Raw genomic sequence first — 22,740 nt, forward strand, 5'->3', positions numbered from 1 at the left:
TGCAAGTATGCTCTGTGTTTATGCTGGAACGAACTGAAAAGCACACTGCAAAGATACCACGATACGGGGGAAAAAGTTTGAAAACATAAAGCAATTGAATTGAGATGTCTTTTAAAGGAACCAGGGATTGAATGGCTCTCAATCTGCCTTAAGACTTGAGAATTTATTATTCAAAGTCTCTTCCAGATAAATGTGAGGAATGATGGACTATTAGTGTTCATGGAATTTCACGTAATTAATACTATGCTAGTTTAGAAGGTAGATTTCAATGTCTTGTTAAGCAGAGTTTCTATTTAGAACCCCAAAGGTTTGGGGCGCTTGGATGGCTCAGTCGGTTAAGCGTCCGACTTCGGCTCAGGTCATGATCTCACAGTTTGTGAGTTCGAGCCCCGTGTCGGGCTCTGTGCTGACAGCTCAGAGCCTGGAGCCTGTTTCAGATTCTGTGTCTCCCTCTCTCTGACCCTCCCCTGTTCATGCTCTTTCTCTCTCTGTCTCAAAAATAAATAAACGTTAAAAAAAATTTTAAATGCAACCCCAAAGGTTTGTGTCTGTAATAGAGATAGGTTTAGAAGCTTAGTATTTGTTGGTGATGGTCTAGTGGTGATGGTGGCCTTTTGTTTTTTTTAACAATGATGTGTTTGGATTTTGTGCAAAATGGGCATGGCCCTTTAAATTATTTTGCCCTTTTATCTTCTCTGCTGAAAAAAAAAAAAACCGCCTATTTCCGTAATCAAAGATGCAAATGAGAAGCCAGAAGTTCAAATATGAACTGTGTTCTGACATGTTCACATGTAGCTGACAAACACCGAAGCCTATTGGGTGACCAGAGCAGAGGGTACCTAGAGCCCAGAAGAATCTATTCCATTTGCCCACTGGGGCTCACCTCTTCTGTTTGGATCGGACTCCAGTGCCAGCAGAAGCTCACCGCACTAACACAGGTATCACCAACTCTTATCTATAGCTGTTGCTCTCAGCACATCTCACCGTTACTAGGGCCACTTGATTGTGTATAGAGATTACAAAGAATAGAATTTTTTTTTTATTTTATATTTGAGAGAGAGAGAGAGAGAGAGCGAGCAGGGGAGGAACAGAGAGAGAGGGAGACACAGAATCTGAAGCAGACTCCAGGCTCCAAGCTGTCAGCACAGAGCCAGACACAGGGCTCGAACTCATGAACCGTGAGATCATGACCTGAGCCGAAGACCGACGCTTAACTGACTGAGCCACCCAGGCGCCCCACGAAGAATAGAAATTTTAAAAAGTAGTCCAGTAAATCTAGCCTTGCAGCACACAAGCCAACCAGTTCAGATTTTACAATTGCTTTTCAAGGGGAGTATCTCCGGTAATTTTTCATGGTTTACCATCGAATACAACTATAGTTTTCCAGGCAAATATTTCAATTTATCTCTTGGATTAACCACGTGAGTTAATGGAGCAAAAGAGCACATCGATGAAGGTAGGATATGAATAATTAATTATTTAATCAATGTTTCTCTCTTTCATATCCACGTCTTGTCTTTGCTTATTTATGTGATAGGGCTTCCACATTCTGATATACTCCAGACTTGGCAAACATATTGTAAAGCATTATAAATACTTTTCTCTATGATCATAAGTTTTTGGGAGAAGTTATCACGTTGGAAATTATTAAATATCATCAACTGAATACTATGAACATACAGACACCTATATATATCTAATTATATTATAAAAGATAACAATGAAGCATAAATCTCTGAAAAATTAAAATACATAAAAAGTGTTTAATTTGATGGTACGCTGGCAAACCGGTCATGATAAGAAATGTTAAGGTTTTTATGGAATCAGGAGTTTAGTTCATATAAATTTCTTTGTTTGATTTTAAAATACTTGAAACAGGAGTGCCTGGGTGACTCAGTTGGTTAAGCCTCCGGCTTCAGCTCAGGTCACGATCTTGTGGTTCATGGGTTTGAGCCCCACATCAGGCTCTGTGCTAACAGCTCAGAGCCTGGAGCCTGCTTTGGATTTTATCTCCCTCTCTCTCTGTCCCTCCCTCGCTTGCACTCCATCTCTCTCTCCAAAATAAATAGACATAAAAAAAAATACTTGAAACAAATTCATTAATTCTTCAAAAATTTGCAAGGAGAACTGGATCATATTTCAAGGATCGTGACAGTGTTGGTCTTTTAAAATTAATTTAACACCACATTCGGAAAATTACAAGTGGCAAGCAAAATGACAATTACCTAAGCATCTAAAGATAGATGCAAATAAATAAATAAATAAATATGAACAAAGAAAGATGCTGATAACTGATAAGAAAAATAATCTGAGGCAAAAAGCTTTCTTGGAAGAACATTGCAAAGGTAAAATCATGCATTAGCAGTTAAATGGCACGAAACACTAATTTCAGTGGTCTAGAGAAAACCCACGGGCAGAACCTCAAAACTTACTTTTAAAAAAAACTGCCAATTTTTGTGTCTTTTAGAATTGTATCCTAAAATTTCTGAGATGAATGAAACACATACAACATATATGGATATCAAACATCCTCCTAAGAAGCAGATGCCAAAAAAAAGTGAGTATTTTTCCCCAATCCTTACTGAATTCTTTTTTTTTAATATAAATCCTTTTGGATTTTTAAAAATTTTTGTTAAAGTTTATATTTATTTTGAGAGAGACAGAGACAATGGGAGCGAAGGAGGGATAGAGAAAGGGAGAGAGAGAATCCCCAGCAGGATCCACACCGTCATTGTTGAGTCCAACGTGGGGCTCGAACTCACGAAACTGTGAGAGTATGACCTGAGTCGAAACTGAGAGTTGGGTGCTCAACCGACTGAGCCACCCAGTCCCCCCGCCTTACTGAATTCTGATATTATTTTCTGTTCCTTGTTAAGCATTTCTTCTAAAGAAGTTCATTATAATGTAGCATATGACACATTATGTCTAACTTATTTTCAAGATTCTGTCATTTAAAAGACTTACCTGATGGACTTTACCTCGTAAGCAGAAAACAATTCCATCGATCTCCTTTATTTGGGAAACACCCTATCCTGCCAACTCTCTTCAGGAATTCATAACTTACATGCTTTCTCAGAAATAATAAGAATATGAAGTGGTGACCACATCCCAGTTTACTCAAAAGTGAAAACTTACACTTCAAGTTCCAATCAGACAAAGGTAATGAGAATGGAATCTTCTATAGAAAAAGGTAAAGTGTCCGTAGAGGACCTAGCTTCCCATTGCTTAGCCTATGTGTATGTGATTCAAGTAACATAAAACAAAAGCCACTGTGCCAAGAGTCAGCTTACCCACTTTCACAAGATTGCTTCAACTGTGTCTTATACTCTAAAGAAAAAGCCGTGTTGAAAAACCGATACCCGTGGTTAGTATATTCCAGAGAATTAAAGTCATGTGGGTGCCATAGCCATACATTCATTACTGAGGCAAGGATGGAAATTATTTCTTTTCAGTTTGTTTGGAAACATCTGAATCTCCTGATGTCACTACTGACTCATTCTATGATGTTTCAAGAAATAACACTTGATTAACATTATTTGATTCACGTCTCTGATTATAGTTTCTTCTTTTTTTAATGTTTATTTATTTTTGAGAGGGAGAGAGAGAGAGAGAGAGCAAGCAGGGGAGGGGCAGAGAGAGAGGGAGACACAGAATCTGAGGCAGGCTCCAGGCTTCAGGAGCCCCACGTGCGGCTGTAACTCACAAACTGTAAGATCATGACTTGAGTTGAAGCCGGAGGCTTAACAAACTAAGCCACCCAGGCGCCCCTACGATTTCTTCTACGTAATGGCAATGGTTGTTCCTAATGATGAGAACAGTAGTGAGACTCCAGTGAGGAAACTGCGGATGTTTATGTATGTATGAAAACATATGATATTACAAACTAATAAATATCTTCTGATTGTGGGTCAATAAAAGGGATTTCTACTTTTATGTATGAAAGTGATATATTTTAGAAGCATTTTTACATTTTTAAAACAAGTGTGTAGGGGCGCCTGGGTGGAGCAGTCGGTTAAGCGTCCAACTTCAGCCAGGTCACGATCTCGCGGTCCGTGAGTTCGAGCCCCGCGTCGGGCTCTGGGCTGATGGCTCAGAGCCTGGAGCCTGTTTCCGATTCTGTGTCTCCCTCTCTCTCTGCCCCTCCCCCGTTCATGCTCTGTCTCTCTCTGTCCCAAAAAATAAATAAACGTTGAAAAAAAAAAAAAAACAAGTGTGTAGATCTAATATTCCACTTTGAATCCCTAAACCATTGAGATAAATCAGGGGATTTTTTTAATAAAGTGAGAATAAGTGACTTCCCTAAGAAATGCTTGGTAACAGAGTAGGGAGGAGAACACAGACGTGTTACTCTTGGTTCACAATTGTTTCCGACTGATCAATGTTCTCCTCAACTTATAATTCCCAGTTTGAGGACGTTCAAGAGTTAGGGCCTTGAATTTACGGGAAAGTCTCCCTCAAAATCCTGGTCTTTAATTCAGTCTTTTTTTTTATGCTGACCTCCTCAGTGTCTCACTTTCTCTCTGGCCAGGGCCTTCAGTGCCATTTGTCTGGTGTCTCGCTGTAGTGATTCTTGGAATCCTCTGTTTCCTTCTCCTTGTAACAACTGCAGTCTTGGGATCCATTGGTAAGTTAATCAGGATCTGTGCCCTGAACTGAATATCTCCTGCTTTAAGAATTACTATTTCTTTTACAGAATTTTTTAAATATTCATTTATTTTGAGAGAGAGAGAGAGAGCGCGTTTGCAGAGGAGGGGCAGAGTGAAAGAGAGGGAGAGAGAGAATCCCAAGCAGGCTCTGTGCTCTGAGCACAGATCCTGAAGTGGGGCTCGATCCCACAAACTGTGAGATCATGACCTGAGCCAATATCTAGAGTCAGACACTCAACTGACTGAACCAGTAGCCATTCCTAGCAATACCCCAGGAATTTTTACTGCTTTTCTTTTTCTGGGGGTTCCATAGCTATGATCTCTAGTTCTACCCAGGAAACCGTTCTACCTTCACCACTAATGTAATTACTTGGCCATTTACAAAATTCCTCAGAAGCTTCTGATGTATCCTTTACTCTTTTTAGTTTTTTTCTGTCGTTGTTGTTGTTTTAATTTTATTTAAATCCAAGTTAGTTAACACATAGTGTAATAATGGTTTCAGGAGTAGAATTTAGTGATTCATCTCGTATGTATAAATAACACCCAGTGCTCATCCCAACAAGTGCCCGCCTTCATGCCCATCACCCATTTAGCCCATCCCCCCACTCAACACCTGCCCAGCAACCCTCAGTTTGGTCTTTGTATTTTCAAGTCTCTTATAGTTTGTCTCCCTCTCTGTTTTTACCTTATTTTTCTTTCCCTTCCCCTATGTTCATCTGTTTTGTTTCTTAAATTCCACAGATGAGTGAAATCTTATGCTATTTGTCTTTCTCTGCCTGACTGATTTCACTGAGCGTCCTACATTGTAGTTCCATCCACGTTGTTGCAAATGGCAAGATATCATTCTTTTTGATGGCTGAGTAATATTCCATTGTATATATACACCGCCTCTCCTTTACCCATGTGTCAGTCGGTGGACATTTGGAGTCCTTCCATAACGTAGGTATTGTTGATAGTATTGCTATAAACTTTGGAGTACATGTGCACCTTTGAATCAGCATTTTTGTATCCTTTGGATAAATAGCTAGTAGTACAATTGCTGGGTCATAGGGTAGTTCTATTTTTAATTTTTTGAGGAACCTCCATACTGTTCTCCAGAGTGGCTGCTCCAGTTTGCATTCCCACCAGCAATGTAAAAGTGATCCTCTTTCTCTGCACCCTCGCCAACATCTGTTGTTGCCTGAGTTGTTAATGTAAGCCATTCTGACAGGTGTGAGGTGGTATCTCATTGTGGTTTTGATTTGTATTTCCCTGATGATAAGTGATATGGAGCATCTTTTCATGTGTCTGTAGGCCATCTGGATGTCTTCTTTGGAAAAGTGTCTGTTCATGTCTCTTGTCCATTTCTTCACTGGATTATTTGCTTTTTGAGTGTTGAATTTGATAAGTTCTTTATAGATTTTGGATACTAACCCTTTATCTGACATGTCATTTGCAAATATCTTCTCCCATTCCGTCACTTGCCTTTTCGTTTTGCTGATTGTTTCCTTTGCTGTGCAGAAGCTTTTTATTTTCATGAGGTCCCAATAGTTCATTTTTGCTTTTGTTCCCCTTGCATCTGGAATAATGTCTAGTAAGAAGTTCCTGTGGCTGAGGTCAAAGAGGTTGCTGCCTGTTTTCTCCTCTAGGATTTTGATGGTCTCCTGTTTACATTTAAGTCTTATATCGATTTTGAGGTTATTTTTGTGTATGGTGTAAGAAAGTAGTCCAGGTTCATTTTTCTGCACGTCGCTGTCCAGTTTTCCCAACACCATTTGCTGAAGAGACTGACTTTTTTCCATCGGATATTCTTTCCTGCTTGGTAGAAGATTAGTTGACCATACGTTTGTGGGTCCATTTCTGGTCCTATTTTGTTCCATTGATCTGAGTGTCTGTTCTTGTGCCAGTACCATACTGTCTTGATGATTATTAAAGCTTTGTCATACAGCATCAAATCATTTTGAACACCTAGGAAACTGATTTGAAGATTAATGAACGCAACAATCTGAGTAATTGGAGCCAGAGAAGTTGGCAGGTATGTGGTGCAGAGAGGTGAACTGGGGGAGTGAAAAGCCATGGATCCAAGGATAAGGAGCCGTTTTCAAGGAGAGAGGACAGAGAGAGAGAAAGAGAAAGGGAGAGAATGCAGCACATCAGGATCATGCAAGAAAAGCACTACTCCCAAAAGTAGTTGGAGAGAAAGAGAGAGTGAGTGAAAGGGTGAAAACACTTCTAAGGGACTGGACAAAAAATCTGTCCCCCCAAACCACTCACAGGGAGAAAGGAGAGGGTTTCAATCCTGCCAGGATCCTATAAACAGTGGAGTATAAGTCTGAGGTCTTGAGCTCAGTGCCTGGCAGTGTCTGATGAGGAAGTAGGACAAATCCCTAGGAGCAGGCAGCACTATCTGAGGGATCCATGTTCCACAACGGGAAAAGTGGTTCCCCTGATTGGAGTTCATTTGGTAGAGGCCATGTGGTCTCCCTACAGGCAAAAGTCCAGGCAGACCCTGTGGAGAGTAAGCCACATTTACTGATATTGGAACAAAGGCACTGGAGGGCAGCAAAACCTGGTACGGGCTGTGTGTTGTGATTTGCCATAAACTCTGGGACCCTGCCACTGTGTGATTGCGGGAGCATTTTTCTGGGAAGAGCCGGTGCCTGGCCATCGCTTGGTGAGACACTCCCCCAGAGAGTTGGCTTGGGTCCAAGCCACAGGGGTCTCTGAAGTTCAGGGTTTTGAAACACAGCCCCCTCTGAGATAAAACTCTGGAGGGAGGTGCTGGATGGCAAGCGGACAACTTGGACATGAACAGGAGAGACGCAAGGATCAGACAGAGGCCTGAGTCAAAGGGGAGGTGTGCTTGATTGCAGGTCGGTGAGGGCATGTGGTTCCTGCACCAGAGATTATGAAGCTTGGTGAAGCCATGTTCACTTCTAGTGAAATGGTGCGCACACAGATGGACCCCAGTAAGTAAAGCAGAGCCACCAAGTGGAGAACTGAGTCATAACACCAAGCCCTGCCCACCTGTGCCCTTCAGGCACATCCCCCAGAAGACCGGCAAAAATCCCTTCCACCTGCTTATAGTCTACAAACTACAGTGTGCTGCAGTTTCAGTTCTGGAAACCGAACTAGGGGAAACTGGACATGACTTCAATCGAGTGGTCATTCTGTTTACTGGTTCATTTATCTGCTCATTTTCTTTGTTTCTGTTTTTGTTTACGCTGTTTTCTTTTTTATTTGTTTTTTTTTTTCTTTCTCTTTCTTGGATACAGAAAGAGCAAATTCTTTATTTTTATTTTATTTTTTAATTGACTTTTATTTTTTTATTTTATTCTATTTTATCATTTAATTTTTCAATTTTTTTAACTTATTTTTTCTTTCTCTTTTTCTCTATTCTACATAGCCTTTTTCAACGAGCAGACCAAAGCATACCTAGGAACTAGCCTCCTTCATTTGCTTTTGTGTGTGTGTTTTGTTCTTACTTTTTCAATTTTAATTTTTAATTTTTTTATTTTCATCCTCCAAAATGACAAGATGGAGGAACTCACTGCAAAAGAAAGGACAGGAAGAAATGATGGCCAGGGATTTAATCAACACAGATATAAGTAGGATATCTGAACTAGAATTTGAAACCACGATTATAAGAATACTAGCTGGGTTGACAAAAGCATAGAAGACACCAGAAAATCCCTTTCTGTGTTGATAAAAGAATTAAAATCTAGCCAGGCCAAAAGTAAAAATGCTCTAAGCTTTACTCTTAAAGCCTGGATCGTATTCAGGATGTTTCCAGGGAAGGTTGCCTTTGAGGTTTCGTTTATGATAAATCGTGCTGGGTGTAGAGAAAATTTCTCTCTCCTCTATGACACCTCCTCTCAATGAACTCTCCAGTCCTGTTGGCTTTACCTCCATGTCTCTGGTTGGCAGCTCAAATTTACTTTTTAAATTGTTTATTCTCATAAACGTTTCATACAATCATTAATACATGTCTCCTGTACTATTCCAATCGCCGGCTAATTAACTCTGAAGTCAACAGACTTTCAAATTCCTACTGAAACTGCCAAAAAATTTCAGATCATGTCATCCAAGTGCCAAGAAACCATTAGCAGTTTTTTTATTCACTCCTGATTTATGTTAAAATTTCCCTCCTTACTTACCTTTGTTTCCACGAATCATAATCTTATTTCAACCAAATAATTAAAAAAAATTTTTTTAACGTTTATTCATTTTTGAGAGACAGAGAGAGACAGAGCATGAGCGGGGAAGGGGCAGAGAGAGAGGGAGACACAGAATCGGAAGCAGACCGCAGGCTCTGAGCTGTCAGCACAGAGCCTGATGCGGGACTCGAACTCACGAACTGCAAGATCATGACCTGAGCCGAAGTCATCTGCTCAACCGACTGAGCCACCCAGGCGCCCCTCAACCAAATAATTTTAAGCTTTACAGTTCATAGCTCAAGTGCCATAGACTCTCACCGCTCTTATCAAGATTTAGTTCATTTTCTTAAATAAATATTTAACACAAGTTTCAAAGACTTTAAGTGGTTGATTTTTTTAAAGGTATATTTATTTTTGAGAAAGGGACAGAGTATAAGCGGGGAGAAGCAGAGAGAGAAGGAGACGCAGAATCCAAAGCAGGCTTTAGGCTCTGAGCTGTCAGCATAGAGCCTGACACAGGGCTCGAACCCATGGACCACGAGATCACTACCTGAGCCAAAGTCAGACACTGAACCAAGTAAGCCACCCAGGCACCCCAAGTGGTTGATTTTTTTAATGATTGTTTTCATTCATTACGGTTGTTCTGCTAAGGAGCAGTCCCACGGAACTAATCATGCCACCATTCTGGCAGAAACACTCCTCTATGTGTATTTTTAATGTACTCTTTAGAAGTTTTGAAAACCTCTATATTCCTTAGACACAACCCCTTTCATGACAACTTACACATAATGGATGCTTATCTAGTATCTTCTGGATTGAAATAGAGATCCAAACAATCTCACACAAATACAGCAAAGAGAGAAGGGTGAAGAACAAAGAAAGAAGAGTGAAAAACAACCTCGGCATGATTCAACTGATATAATCAGAGTGCCTCACAATACCATGATGCAAGTTTTTTATTCCTTATTCATTAATGAACACCTAGAAGAATTTCCAAGCTACATTTTTTTTCCACTTTTTTCTTTCTTCAAGCTCTGAGAGATGAGTTTCATGCCAACGTTATTTTTATTTTATTGTTTTTCACAAATTCAGCTTAGTAAATACATCATAGTATGATCATTTTAAAATGTAGTGCATAGACGGGGCGCCTGGGTGGCTCAGTCAGACTTCGGCTCAGGTCATGATCTCACGGTCTGAGTTCGAGCCCCGCGTTGGGCTCTGTGCTGCCAGCTCGGAGCCTGGAGCCTGCTTCCGATTCTGTGTCTCCCTCTCTCTCTGCCCGTCCCCCACTCATGCTCTGTCTCTCTCTCTGTCAAAAATAAAAATAAACATTAAAAATTTTTTTTTTAAATGTAGTGCATAGGGGTGCCTGAGTGGCTTAAGCCAGTTAATCATTCAATTCTTGATTTCGGCTCAGGTCCTCATCTCACAGTTCATTACATTGAGCCCCACATCAGGCTCTGCACACTGACAGCATGGAGGCTGCATGGGAGTCTCTCTCTCCCTCTCTCTATGGCCCTCCCCCACTCACATGCACCCGCACTTCTTCTCTCTCAAAATAAATAAATACACATTTTTTAAAAATAAAATAAGTAAAATATAGTGCATGCATCCTTAACTTGAAACGATTTGAAGATCAATGGATATAATTTATTTTTTACTAGTTATAGGTTACTTGAAATTCATTGTGGCGAAAAATATAGGACTCCATTTATGGTGGTGGTATTAATTTTTCCTTTAAAGTAAATTTACTTAAGTTGAAAAATAGTTAACAGAAAATACTGTTTATATAATTATATGGATTGAGTAAAAATATAGCAAAAATTTTCATGTAGCATATAAATGACTGGGGTTTGTAACAAATACAAAACACTAATTCAAATGAATACAGGTGCCCCTATATTTATGTTTATTTATTTTTTTGAGAGAGAGGGAGACACAGAATCCAAAGCAGGCTCCTGGCTCTGAGCTGCCAGTACAGAGCCTGACACAAGACCAGAGAAAAACAAATACCAAATGATTTCACTTATATGTGGAATTTTTTAAAGAAGTACACACAACCAAAAAACAGAAATAGACCCATAAATACAGAGAACAAACTCACGGTTCCCAAAGGGGAAGATGGTAGGTGGAGAGCAAAATGGGTGAAGAGGAGTGGAAGGTACAGGCTTCCAGTTATGGAGTGAGTAAGTCACGGGGATGAAAGGTGTAACATAAAGAATGTTGTTAGTGGTATCATATTAGCTTTGCAAAGTGCCAGATGGTAACTACACTTGTGTAAACATAGCATAATGGATAGAATTGTCAACACCTGAAAGTAACGTGAAATTATGTGTCGACAATATTTCAATAACAGTTGTAAAAAATTAAAAAAATTTAAAAAATTAAAATGTAAGCATTCATCATGAATATTTTTAAAGGTTCTAGTAGAAAATCACCCTTTGCATACCTCAGTAAGTGGGACATGTAGGGCTAACCACAACCAAAAATATTATTGAACAAAATTAATAAATTCGTCAAGGTACTTTTATCGCGTGGCCAGGACCAACATTCTACGTTGTTGCAAATATCGAAGAATTCATATAATCAAGTATTACAAACAGTTTGTGTAGCACTGTAAACAATCAAATATTGCTTTTATCCTTTTGTAATCAAAACACAAAAATAATGAAAACTAAACCACATAACCGTTCAGGGAAGTTTTTATCATAGTAGCATAGCAAGGATATTCCTTAGATAGAATCAGAAGTGAACTGGTCAGAAAATGTTTCTGTATGAGAAACATTGAGCTGTATAAGAACTTTTGAGTTCAAAGTGACTAACAGCCAAGTATGGAGTTAGTAATGTTATAGTGGTAGGGTTGCAGCATAAGAAAATTTGGGAAAGAAATTGTGCCTCTGAATTATTCTTCATGATTCCCATATCTTTGCACTTGTACTCATCCTTTACTTAGCAATCAAGTGATGTTTTAAAATCTGATTATTTGGCTTTCCTTTTAACTGGCTCTCAAAAGCTAAACAACCCCCATATCAATGACACTCAAGGAGCAGTAGTGAAGCAGTCGTTATAACGATTAAGGCCATTAACATAACTAGCAGAATATTGAACATTACTGATATTTCGCAAGTGAACTGTGGAACTTAAAAACATTTAGACTGCCGTTCTTATATTAATAACTTAACGTCCATATAAGGGGTTTTTTATGATGCGCTTTCTGTTTTCGTTTACAGCCTTATACCCCTAAAATCCCTTATACACAGCATATCTTCTGGATGTACTGACTAATTGAACCAAGTTAATGCATCATTTTGTCACCATTTGTCTACTTTAGAAAATTGAGTGCACAGATCTAGAATTTTATTGTCTACCTTTTTCACTCTACTATCTCTGTATGATCCATAGACAAAAAGCAACTTTAAGATGAACACTAATATGGGAGGTCTGGCTGACCTGTCACACTATTCTAGAACCTACCTTTAGCCAGTCAACCCTTTGCTGAATTCTAAGAGTAGCTCTTTGCTCTATCACCCACCATATAAAGTCCTCTAATCTCATACTATCTCCATTATAGTGAGTGAGTTCCTTGAAGGCAGAAACTTTTCATTTCTCACTGTTGCTGTTGTTCTCACTTATCACGGTGTGGGAAGCTGTCTTGTCATCAATTAATGTATTTTCCCTAAATGAGGTGTAAGTCTGTAAATCATATGCAGAGAAGAGTTGCCCAAAAAAAAGCACAGTAATAAAAATGGTCCTTAGTCCTGAACGTTAACTAACATATTAAAATTATAATGTTGTCTTTTATTCAGTCCCATATGGTTTCCTTCAAGCTAATGATATAAAATAAAGTTTTCCAGGGTCATACGACAAATGAAACGCAGAAGCTTCCACTGGACAATAGGACCCAGCAAGACGAGTCCACATTTAAAAACACGACTATCATAGAGTTTCCACTTAACACAGGTATGAATCTGAATGGATTGAAGAATAAGACCAACAGGTTTCTTCTCTATTTCCCTCAATCTTCTTCTTTTCTGCTCACTTAGATTTTCTCACAGATTAAACGAACTAGAGCCCCATTTTCAATCTTATTCAACTGAAAAAACTCAGTCTTTCCCAGAGCTTAGATTTTTCAGTATGTACTATATCACCATCTCTCAAAATGGTATTTTTTTCTACAAAAAAAAAACCCTGTAGATCTCCCTTATCATATTTTCTGATCATTATCACACCCCTTAATACTGGTACGTAGTCAGGTACTATGTTACGATGAGCTTTGTACCTACAGATTTTCCTTGTCTGAAAAATACAGAGGTTACTTTCCCACTGTGAAGTCCTTTTGGCAGCGGTTGTGAGGGAAAATGCCAATCTTTTTAGAAGGTTTTCCTAGAGATTTTTGGATGTTTGTAAGATATGTGACCCTCTTCCCAAGTCATGGCTCTTTTCAGAAAGCAGAAATAAAGCCCATCAGTCTCATAGAATAAATGTTCCTAGAATTAACTAGGACTCAATCTCTCAGCCCAGGGGTGCCTATGAGGGTACTTACCGAGTGGTCTCCGGGCGATATCTTTTGTTTTCAAGGACACAAGAGGAACATATGTAAAACTCAATGGTCATGCCGTGGAGATAAATGTTACCATTTTTCACGTGATTTCAACACTTTTCAAGACAGTAAGAATATCTGCAAGAATATGGGCGCCACACTTGTTAAGATAGAAGATGAAGAAGAACTGGTGATGTATATGTTCTGTTTTCTACCCCACACTGTATTTGTCTAGCCCTTAGTTGTAGGTAGGTTAAATCTTAGCGCTCAATAATATTCGAGTGATTTGAAGAGTCATCAGCTAACTCGGATCCAGACAGTGGTCATGTTAAAGTGAGACATACCAATTGAAATGAGGTTAAAAGTTCATGTAACTCAACTGATTCATCCACAGTTAGAATTTCCACAGTATAGCAAATGTAAAGTCACACATGAAGCAATGAGAAAATATTTATCTTTGGGGCGCCTGGGTGGCTCAGTCGGTTAAGCATCCGACTCTTGATTTCTCTCAGGTCACGATCTCACAGTTAGTGAGTTGAAGCCCTGCATCAGGCTCTGTGCTGCAGGTGGGGAGCCTGCTTGGGATTCTCTGTCTCCTTCTTTCTCTGCCCCTCCCCCACTCATGCTCTGTGTGTGTGTGTGTGTGTCTAAAAATTAATAAATAAACTTTAAAAACAGAAATTATTTACCTTTAAAGGATATTACTTTATCACAGATAACTCTATATCCCATACCAACAATTTCATAGAAATTTATTTTCAGCCTCTCTGAGAAAAATCATTATACCTCTAACAAAATCAAGAAATATAGCATTGTCACTGAGCTTGATGTAAAAGAAAACCTCTATATAAATTTAAAATTGAAGATCAGCTCATTCCAACTCATATTACATTAACTCATATTAGCTTCCAAAAAACCAAACTAAATGTTTCATAATCCTTATCATTATGCCTTGCTTTGAATATTGAAATGATTTACTATTATTTCTACCAAAGAGCTAATATATATTAACATTCTAAATTAAGGGTAATCATTTAATATCCTCTCAAATATAGATTGACTGTAAAAATCACTCGGTTTTTGGTACTAGTCCAACTGTCCATATACTTGGCTTTCAACTGCTCTAAAACAGCTATAAAAATATAAAGAACTTGAAAATCATCAACAAAACCAAGCAAATGTGGAATCCAGAAAGAAGACATTTGTAGAGTCTGAATTAATCGCCTTTTTACTCCAATACAAAATTGCATGTATGGTAAGGGTGTTTACTAGATTTACTGTGATCATTTATTAATACAAGCAAATAGTGAATCATTGTGTTGTACACTTGAAACTAATATAATCTTATATGTCCATTATATCTCAGATTTAAAAAAAGAAAATTATAATTGTAATATTAATAGGATAAATTTTTATTTTTATTTTATGTTTTTATATTTATTTATTTTTGAGAGAGAGACAGTGTGAGCAAGGGAAGGGCAGAAGGAGAGGGAGACACAGAATCCAAAGCAGGGTTCAGACTCCGAGCTGTCAGCACAAAGCCTGACACGGAGCTTGAACTCATGAACTGTGAGATCATGACCTGAGCCAAAGCCAGCCACCCAATCGGCTGAGCCACCCAGACACCCCAATAGGATAAATTTTTAAATCCTAATTTGATTACAGAATGGTAAAGAATTTATATAAAAATATAATATATTGAAAAGATGTTAGAGTGATAAAAGTGAATGTGAAATCTGTTCAGCATAAATTAATAAGCACATTAAGTGACAAAATACATTATCATCTTCTTAGATGAGAACTATAGAATATACATGAATAGTGACCACATTTTCACAATTATATAACTATACTCATCCTAACCAGAATTATTATAGAAGCACTGGAAAACACGTGAGATGTGTTAGCCTGTGTAACTCTGGCTTTAACTATGAGTGTGTATTCCGTAACTGAGTACATCTTCAGCCTTTCCATAGGCTTACAGAAATTTCAGAACGTTGTAAAAGATGTATTCATTAATCCTCTCTTGACTTACCCACAGGTGATGCATCTGTTGACAAAAGAAATCTCAACTTGGGGTTCACAGTTATACAGAGGGTCCAAGTATGAGTTTCAGGATCTAGAAACTGTATCTTTCCTACAGGTTATCTTCATTGAGAATTAATGCCATATATACGCAAACCCTGAAATTGATGCCAAAGCTTTGTATTTAGATGCACACATCTCTGGGTAGAGTGACTAAGCTTTCATCATCTTCCCAAAGGAGTAGAAGACAAACAGAAAAATAAAAACGGAGGGTGAAAATTAAAGCAGAATGGAGAAAAATAGAAAGTACGGCCAGAAACCCTCAATTTAACCCCCTTTCACTTGTTGTCTTGTGTGACTAAATCAACTAGAGCGTCAGTCTCCTCACTTGGAAAAGGTGGAGAGTAGGCAATGAAACTGGCTGTCATGGTAACTACACCTGGAGTGAGCAGAGCATAACGTGTGGAAAGTTGAACTGCTATACTTACTGTACCCCTTAAATCAATAATTGTGTGTCCACTGTTTTCAAATAAATAAAAAAGAAATGAGTGACCTATTATAACCCCCCTGTGAAAGACTGCATTTTCCTTACAATACAATTAGGAAGATCAAGGAAGACAATACATGTGCAAATGCTTTGTAAAAATTAAAGTACAAGGTGAATATCGATTATTTAATACTTACTAAGTAGTTTCCAGCCAGCTATAGAAATAGTCATTTGATGGGGTAAGTACTCCTTCCTCAAGATGTCCATTTTGCAAGAAATAAATGTGGTGCTTGTGTAACAAAAATATAAGACAACATTGGTAAAAAAAGAAAGTCATATCTATCACACCTGCACTCCAAGGTAAAAATCAGACTTTGTTCAGAACTCATCTTTGAGCTACAGGAATAAGTTATGAAAAGAAATTAAAAAATAAACATAGCGAAGAGAAGAGAGTCTTCTTTCATGCCTCGGTATTTAATAAAATATCAATAACTGAGATTTCATTATTTTACAATTTAAATAGAATCGGGATGAAGTTAATTTTCTGTTTTATGTTATACACAACAATAAAATAATAATAACAGGATTGTTGCTTATATTCAGGAACATAAAAAGATTTTGGTCATAAAATATGTTCCTTTTATTACAGAACTTCATTCGAAGTCAGATGCACTTGTACACTTGGATTGGGCTCTCCCGTAAAGGAACCAGCATGTCATGGAAATGGGAAGATAACTCAAATCCCTTTCTCCAAGTGTAAGTTTCTAGAATAGATAGTAACTAGTAGGTTCTATAATCACAGATGTGCATTTACATTTCTGAAAGTATATAGGAAAAACATGCACACATAAATATATAGGCATACATACATACACACATATATGTGTACTCACACACACACAGAGGTCACACACACACACACACACACACACACACACACTTCCAAAGGACTTATGTTCAGGCAATGAGTATGTGGAGAGAGAGAGAGAGGCTTTCCAACTTTATGCTTTCTTCTTTATCAGTTACTCTGGGATAGCCTAGGGTGTAAAGGGACAGTTTCTACAAGGAAAGAAAAGACACATCACCTTAATTTTGGACCAATATTTTCTATTCTGTCTACATCCGCGTATATTTCACATCATTTATATGTTCCTATTTCAGGATAAGTGACTGGAAAGAGACAAAAGGTGGAAACTGTGCAATTATGACAAAAATGAGGATGATTGCTTCTGACTGTTACAAACTCCTGCCCTTTACTTGTGAGAAGAGAATTCCCTGTGTGGCTACCTCATAATAGGAACAACAAAAGACAAGGACGATAGTTTTTCTTGTAAAGAACCAGACTTCTTAAAGTCCTAGAGTCTTCCTCTCTCATTTCAGAATGTCTTTGCTTTTTTATGGCCTGTACCAATATGCCAGCCTCTGGCATAGATGATGCTGGAATATTGGGTGCACCAGCGTGAGCGACATCAGACCCCTCACCTCTGCCCTTTCACGTGGAGACAGCCACGTTACGAGCACAGGTTGGTGGAGTAAGAGAGTATCAGCTTTCCTGATGAGGATTAAGAAGGAAACTTCTCCATACTGTTTCTACAACTCACACGGATTTAGGAAGGAATCCCGCAAACTTCAGTCACCATCATGCACGTTTTGTCTGGAAATCAATGCCACCAGTCATTACAAGGATTATTCTCTATGAATGCGTATGCATTTCTATTTGATTCCTTCCTTTTCAAGAGGAAGACTGTGTTGTATCCTAGAAAGCAATAGGATCTCGAATCAGATTTAAGTCTCAGTTAGCTATGTGCCCTCTGGCAACTTGAAACTTCTGGGTCATAATTTCCTCATCAGTGGGTAACTACAAACTGCATTTGTAAAGTGGCTGTACCATTTTGCATTCCTATCAGCAGGGTATGAAATTCCATTTGTTTGAATCTCTCCAACATTTAATGCTGCCAGTTTTTAAAACCAGTTTCGTAAGGGTACAGCATAATTAAGTATGGTTTTAATTTGTATTTTTCTAATGAATAATTCTAGCCATATTTTCATGTGTTTTTTTGTTAATCATGTATCTTTTGTGGTAAAATATTGATTCAAATTTTTGCCTACTGTTATTTCATTGTTTTCTTGTTGATGAGTAATGGAAGTTCATTATATGTTTGATACTGATATTTTATCAGACATGTGTTTTATGAATATTGTTTGCAGTCTCTCATTCTTATCTTTTATTCTCTTAATATTGTCCTTAGAAGTTTTAGAAGAAAAGAAGGGCAGAGTTTTAGTTTGATAAAGTGTAATCATTTTTTTTTGAGTCATGACTTCTTAGGGGTTTCTGGTCCTATGAAAATTTCAATTTACCTGAAGTTGAATTTTTTTCTCCTATGTGGTCTCTAAAAGCTGTAAGTTTACAGTGAATTGTACACTCTACTTCAAATTAATTTTTGTATATGACATGTTTCCTTTCTTTAAACTTTTGCATATAAATGTCTAATTATTCTAGTATCACTTGTTGAAAACAGCGTTCTCCTACTGAAATATCATTGGCGGTTTTGTCAAAAATCAATCAACCACTTATTTGTGAATCTATTTCGAAACTCTCTATCCTGTTCCATTGATCTGAGTATCTATCTTCTTTCATCAATATCATTTTTTTTCTTAAATAGGGGTCCATGCTCAGCGTGGAGCCCAATGTGGGACTTGAACTCACAACCCTGAGATAAAACCTAGACTGAGATCAGGAGTCAGACACTTAACCCACTGAGCCACCCAGGTGCCCTACCAATATCTTGATTATTGTGTCTTTGTAGAAGTCTTCAAGTATGGTAATATGAGTTCTCCTACTTTGTCCTTTCTCAAATTTTTTTTAATATATGAAATTTATTGTCAAATTGGTTTCCATACAACACCCAGTGCTCATCCCAAAAGGTGCCCTCTTCAATGCCCATCACCTACCCTCACCTCCCTCCCACCCCCCATCAACCCTCAGTTTGTTCTCAGTTTTTAAGAGTCTCTTATGCTTTGGCTGTCTCCCACTCTACCCTCTTTTTTTTTCCTTCCCTTCCCCCATGGGTTTCTGTTAAGTTTCTCAGGATCCACATAAGAGTGAAAACATATGGTATCTGTCTTTCTCTTTGACATTAAAAAAAAAAAGGTCAGTTAGTGGCCATAATTTTATTATAATTCCAATACCCAGTTAAAGGAATCTTGGCTCCTTGTAGAAATGGTTGCTTTTAAGTGAGAGGTAGGAATATACAATATGAGCCTGGAGCATGTGTACTGCTAGAAAATAGGGGAGTACTTCAAAGAACGGGGTGTGTCAAAGGGATCGAGAGACCAGACGAATGAATTCCCAATGGCTAAAGCAACAGCAATTTAAGCAACAAAATAAATAAAGTACTATTGGACTATAAACCAAAATATAAAACAAATATCCATCAGTCCATAACAGTATAAAAGAATTGATCAAATAAATACATGGGGGCAATGAGACAAAATTTGCATGAAGAATTCCAATACAATTCCAAGTATAATTTTACTCCCGCTTCAAGGAGAGGGGCATAACTCCTCGCTCTGTAAGTACACACTGCACATCATGATTTCCTTCCAAAAAATCATTATAGAATCATATGGAAGGGGAAACAAAGAATAACTTTACCATGGAACACCTGACAAATAGTACCGGACTGAAGAAAGTTATCATCAACAGTGACAGGCCATATTCATAGCATGCACTCTTTTTATTTTTTTTATTTAACTCATTTTTTCTCTCACTTTTGAGAGACTGAAAGAGACAGAGCGTTAGTGGCAGAGAGGCAAAGAGAGAAAGGTACAGAATCTGAAGCAGGCTCCAGGCTCTGAGTTGTCAGCACAGAGCCCAACACGGGGCTTGAACTCACGAACCCTGAGATCACCACCTAAGCCACCTAAGCCGAAGTCAGACGCCCAACCTGAGCTGAAGTCGGATGCCCAACCCACTGAGCCACCCAGGCGCCCCCATACCATGCACTCTTGATATAATAAAACTGCCTCTGTACCTGTGTGGGCTTCCTCCCCAAACTTAGGACCTCGGTCTATGCATGAGAAAAATATCAGACAAATCTCAACTGAAGGATATATTTTTTAAATACCTGGAAAGTACTCCTCAAAACTATCAAGATCACCAAGAACAAGGAAAATCTGTAACACCAAGGAAGAACTTAAGAACACATGACAGCTAACTGTGATGTGGTAACATGGATGAGATCCTGGATTAGAAAATCTGAGTAAATTATGCATTTTAAATAACAAAAAATATATCAGTTTTGCCTTCTTAATTATAACAAATATGCAATACTAATATGACATGTTAATATAGGGGATTGAGTGCAGAATATTTGGGAACTCTGTACTATCTTTGCATCTTCTTCCTGTGCATTTAAAATTGTCCTAAAAATAAAGTGTATTTAAAAAAGTAAAATCAGAATGTAAGTGACAACAACAACAAAAAAATCTTACTGGATTTCTGATTTGGAATGCCTTAAATCTTAGATCAATTTGGAGAGAAGAGAAATCATAACCATTTTGAAGCTTCCCATCCAGGGCCATAGATAGTATAGTTATCAATTTACTTGTCTTAATTTCTCTTATAAGTGTTTTTTTTTTTTTAATTTCCAGCATATAGATGGTACATACATTTTGGCACATACACACTATTAATTTAATGGGATACTGTAACCAAATCAATGTGAGTTTGCTCCTTGGTGAGTCATAAAAGGAAATTACACTGAGTTGGCACATAAAGGAAACTTTATTTGCAGCAAATAAGGAGATCATGGGGAGTAACTTCCAAAGTCGTGACTCCCCAAACAAGGGTGAATTGGTTGCTTTTCTTTTTTCTTTTTCTTTCTTTTTCTTTCTTTCTTTTTTTTTAGACTTAGGATGAAAAACAGGATCCACATCACCATATGTAGAGGAGGGCATGAGGTCACACATGCACCTTAAGGAAACAGGCCTCCACACACACTGTGTGTTGTGTAAATAAGGTTTGTTCTCTTCACTGGGGGGAGATTTTAGTATTATGAGGTACAGATATTATCAATCATTCTAGAGGTCACTCCATGGTCCATCTGAGCAGGTGTGAGTCAGGGTAACACTCAAACTGGTTCGAGGGATCTAGCAGGCTGAAGCTTTTGTCAGAACAGTCATTGTTGCTTGGGGGGTGGTATTGCTTTCCACCTGCCAGAGTTAAGAGAGAAACTGGAAAGAAGATGCCCTTAAGGGAAAATGTGGGACAAAGTTCGGGGAGTATAAGCTGGTGGGCAGTAAAGGTCAGGTCTTAGGGTCTAGCATGTGACAATACCACTGTAAATGGTATTTTTATTTCAATTTCCAATAGCTTATTTTTAGCATATAGACACATTACTGAATTTTAACATACTGTCCTTGTTCTGGAACCAAATTAAACTCACATATTAACGTCAGAGGAATGAGGCGAAACGCTGGGATTTTCTATGTTGGCAATTATGTCCTTTGCAAATGGGGGTCGTTCTTTTTTGCATTCCAATCTGTATCCCTTTTTTATTTCTTGCGTATCGAACTGAAATGGCCTCCCTTGGGATGGTCAAGAGGGGTGATGAGTCCAGATATCTTTGCTTCTTTACCGGTGTTAAGGGAAAGCACTCAATCTTTCACTGCTCAGTAGATTACTAACTGGAGGGTTTGTTTCTTTCTAATGTCATTATCATATTGAGGAAAATCTCACTTATTCCTACTTTACTTATTCCTAGTTTACTGAGACGATTTATCATGAAATGATGGCTACTTTGGGGTGCTTTATCTGCATCCACTAGGGCTATCATGTGGTTTTCCTTCCTCAGCCTGTCATTCAGGTAAATCACCCCAATTCATTAATCTTGCACATGTGGAATAAACCCCACTCCATCATGATGTATAATCTTCTCAATAAATTGTTCTATGCAATTCAATGTGCAACTATTTGTTAGGAATTTTTGCTTGTTTGGTGCACATGGGCTGTGGATTCTTGGCTATCTGGTTTCACTATCCAAGTAACACTGGCCTCACAGAAAAAGTTGGAACATTTTCAATTTTCTTCTGTCTCCTGGAACACGTTTTTTTTTCCTTTTTAAATTTTATTCTTTATTCAGTAAATATTTACCAGAATTCACCAGAGAACCCATCTGTGGTTCTCTCCAGAATGTTTTAACTACAAATTGAATAGCTCATCTTAGATGTACAATGAGTTCAAGTTATCAAATTCTTCTTAAGTGTGTTTTGAAAGATCAATTTTTTCCAGAAATCAATGTCTTTTAGATTTTAGAATTCATTGGCAAACAATTCTTCATCATGTTCCCTTATGATCATCAGTAAATCCTTCAATGTCTGTAATAATGCTGCTCATTCATGCTTCAAATTGGCCATTTATGCCTATTCTTGATCGGTCCAGCCGGAGGTTTATCACTGTTGTCGGCCTTTGCAAAACTCACTGTTATATTTGTTTTATTATTTCTTTTATTTCCAACTTCACTGATTTCTGCTCTTCATTTTGTGATCTCCACCTTTATTTGATTTGGGTTTTATGTCTTTTCCTCATTCTACTTTCTCAAGGCAGAAGTTGTGATTATGATTGCCTCCACATATTTTGATCTCTTGATGATTTGCTTTCATCCAGTTCAAACTATGCCAAATTTATCCTTTAAAACAAACAACGGCAAAAACATTTTTTTAATTTTCTTCATGACTTTCTCTGAGGCAAGGAAGAATTTATTCCAAAGGAGTAAACTAAAGAGTTTCAAACAGAGCTTGACCTTGCCACCTCACTTTTAAACTTCTCGCCTCCACAACAATGAAAAAATGAATGTATGTTGTTCAAAGACACCCAGGTTGTGGTAGTTGTCATGGCAGCCCAAG

General features: G+C 38.1%; 1 protein-coding gene across 2 annotated transcripts; it reads left to right on the top strand.

Annotated features, from left to right (window-relative positions):
- Positions 1 to 663: 663 nt before the first annotated feature.
- On the top strand, positions 664 to 17,790 carry LOC128316349 (C-type lectin domain family 1 member B-like). Of its 2 annotated transcripts, none has more exons than XR_008300110.1 (7): positions 664 to 938; positions 2,468 to 2,557; positions 4,529 to 4,624; positions 12,629 to 12,742; positions 13,361 to 13,512; positions 15,364 to 16,590; positions 16,996 to 17,790. XR_008300110.1 is itself a non-coding variant. In XM_053225820.1 (7 exons), exons 2-7 carry the CDS (start codon positions 2,491 to 2,493, stop codon positions 17,126 to 17,128), a joined length of 669 nt encoding a protein of 222 aa, XP_053081795.1. In that variant the 5' UTR covers positions 779 to 938; positions 2,468 to 2,490; the 3' UTR covers positions 17,129 to 17,790. The 2 variants fall into 2 exon arrangements, 1 of the variants encoding a protein (XP_053081795.1); XM_053225820.1 differs by having other exon boundaries at positions 779 to 938; positions 16,484 to 16,590.
- Positions 17,791 to 22,740: the final 4,950 nt, after the last annotated feature.

Source organism: Acinonyx jubatus, chromosome B4 (genome assembly GCF_027475565.1).
Source record: "Acinonyx jubatus isolate Ajub_Pintada_27869175 chromosome B4, VMU_Ajub_asm_v1.0, whole genome shotgun sequence".
Taxonomy (NCBI): Eukaryota; Metazoa; Chordata; class Mammalia; order Carnivora; family Felidae; genus Acinonyx; species Acinonyx jubatus.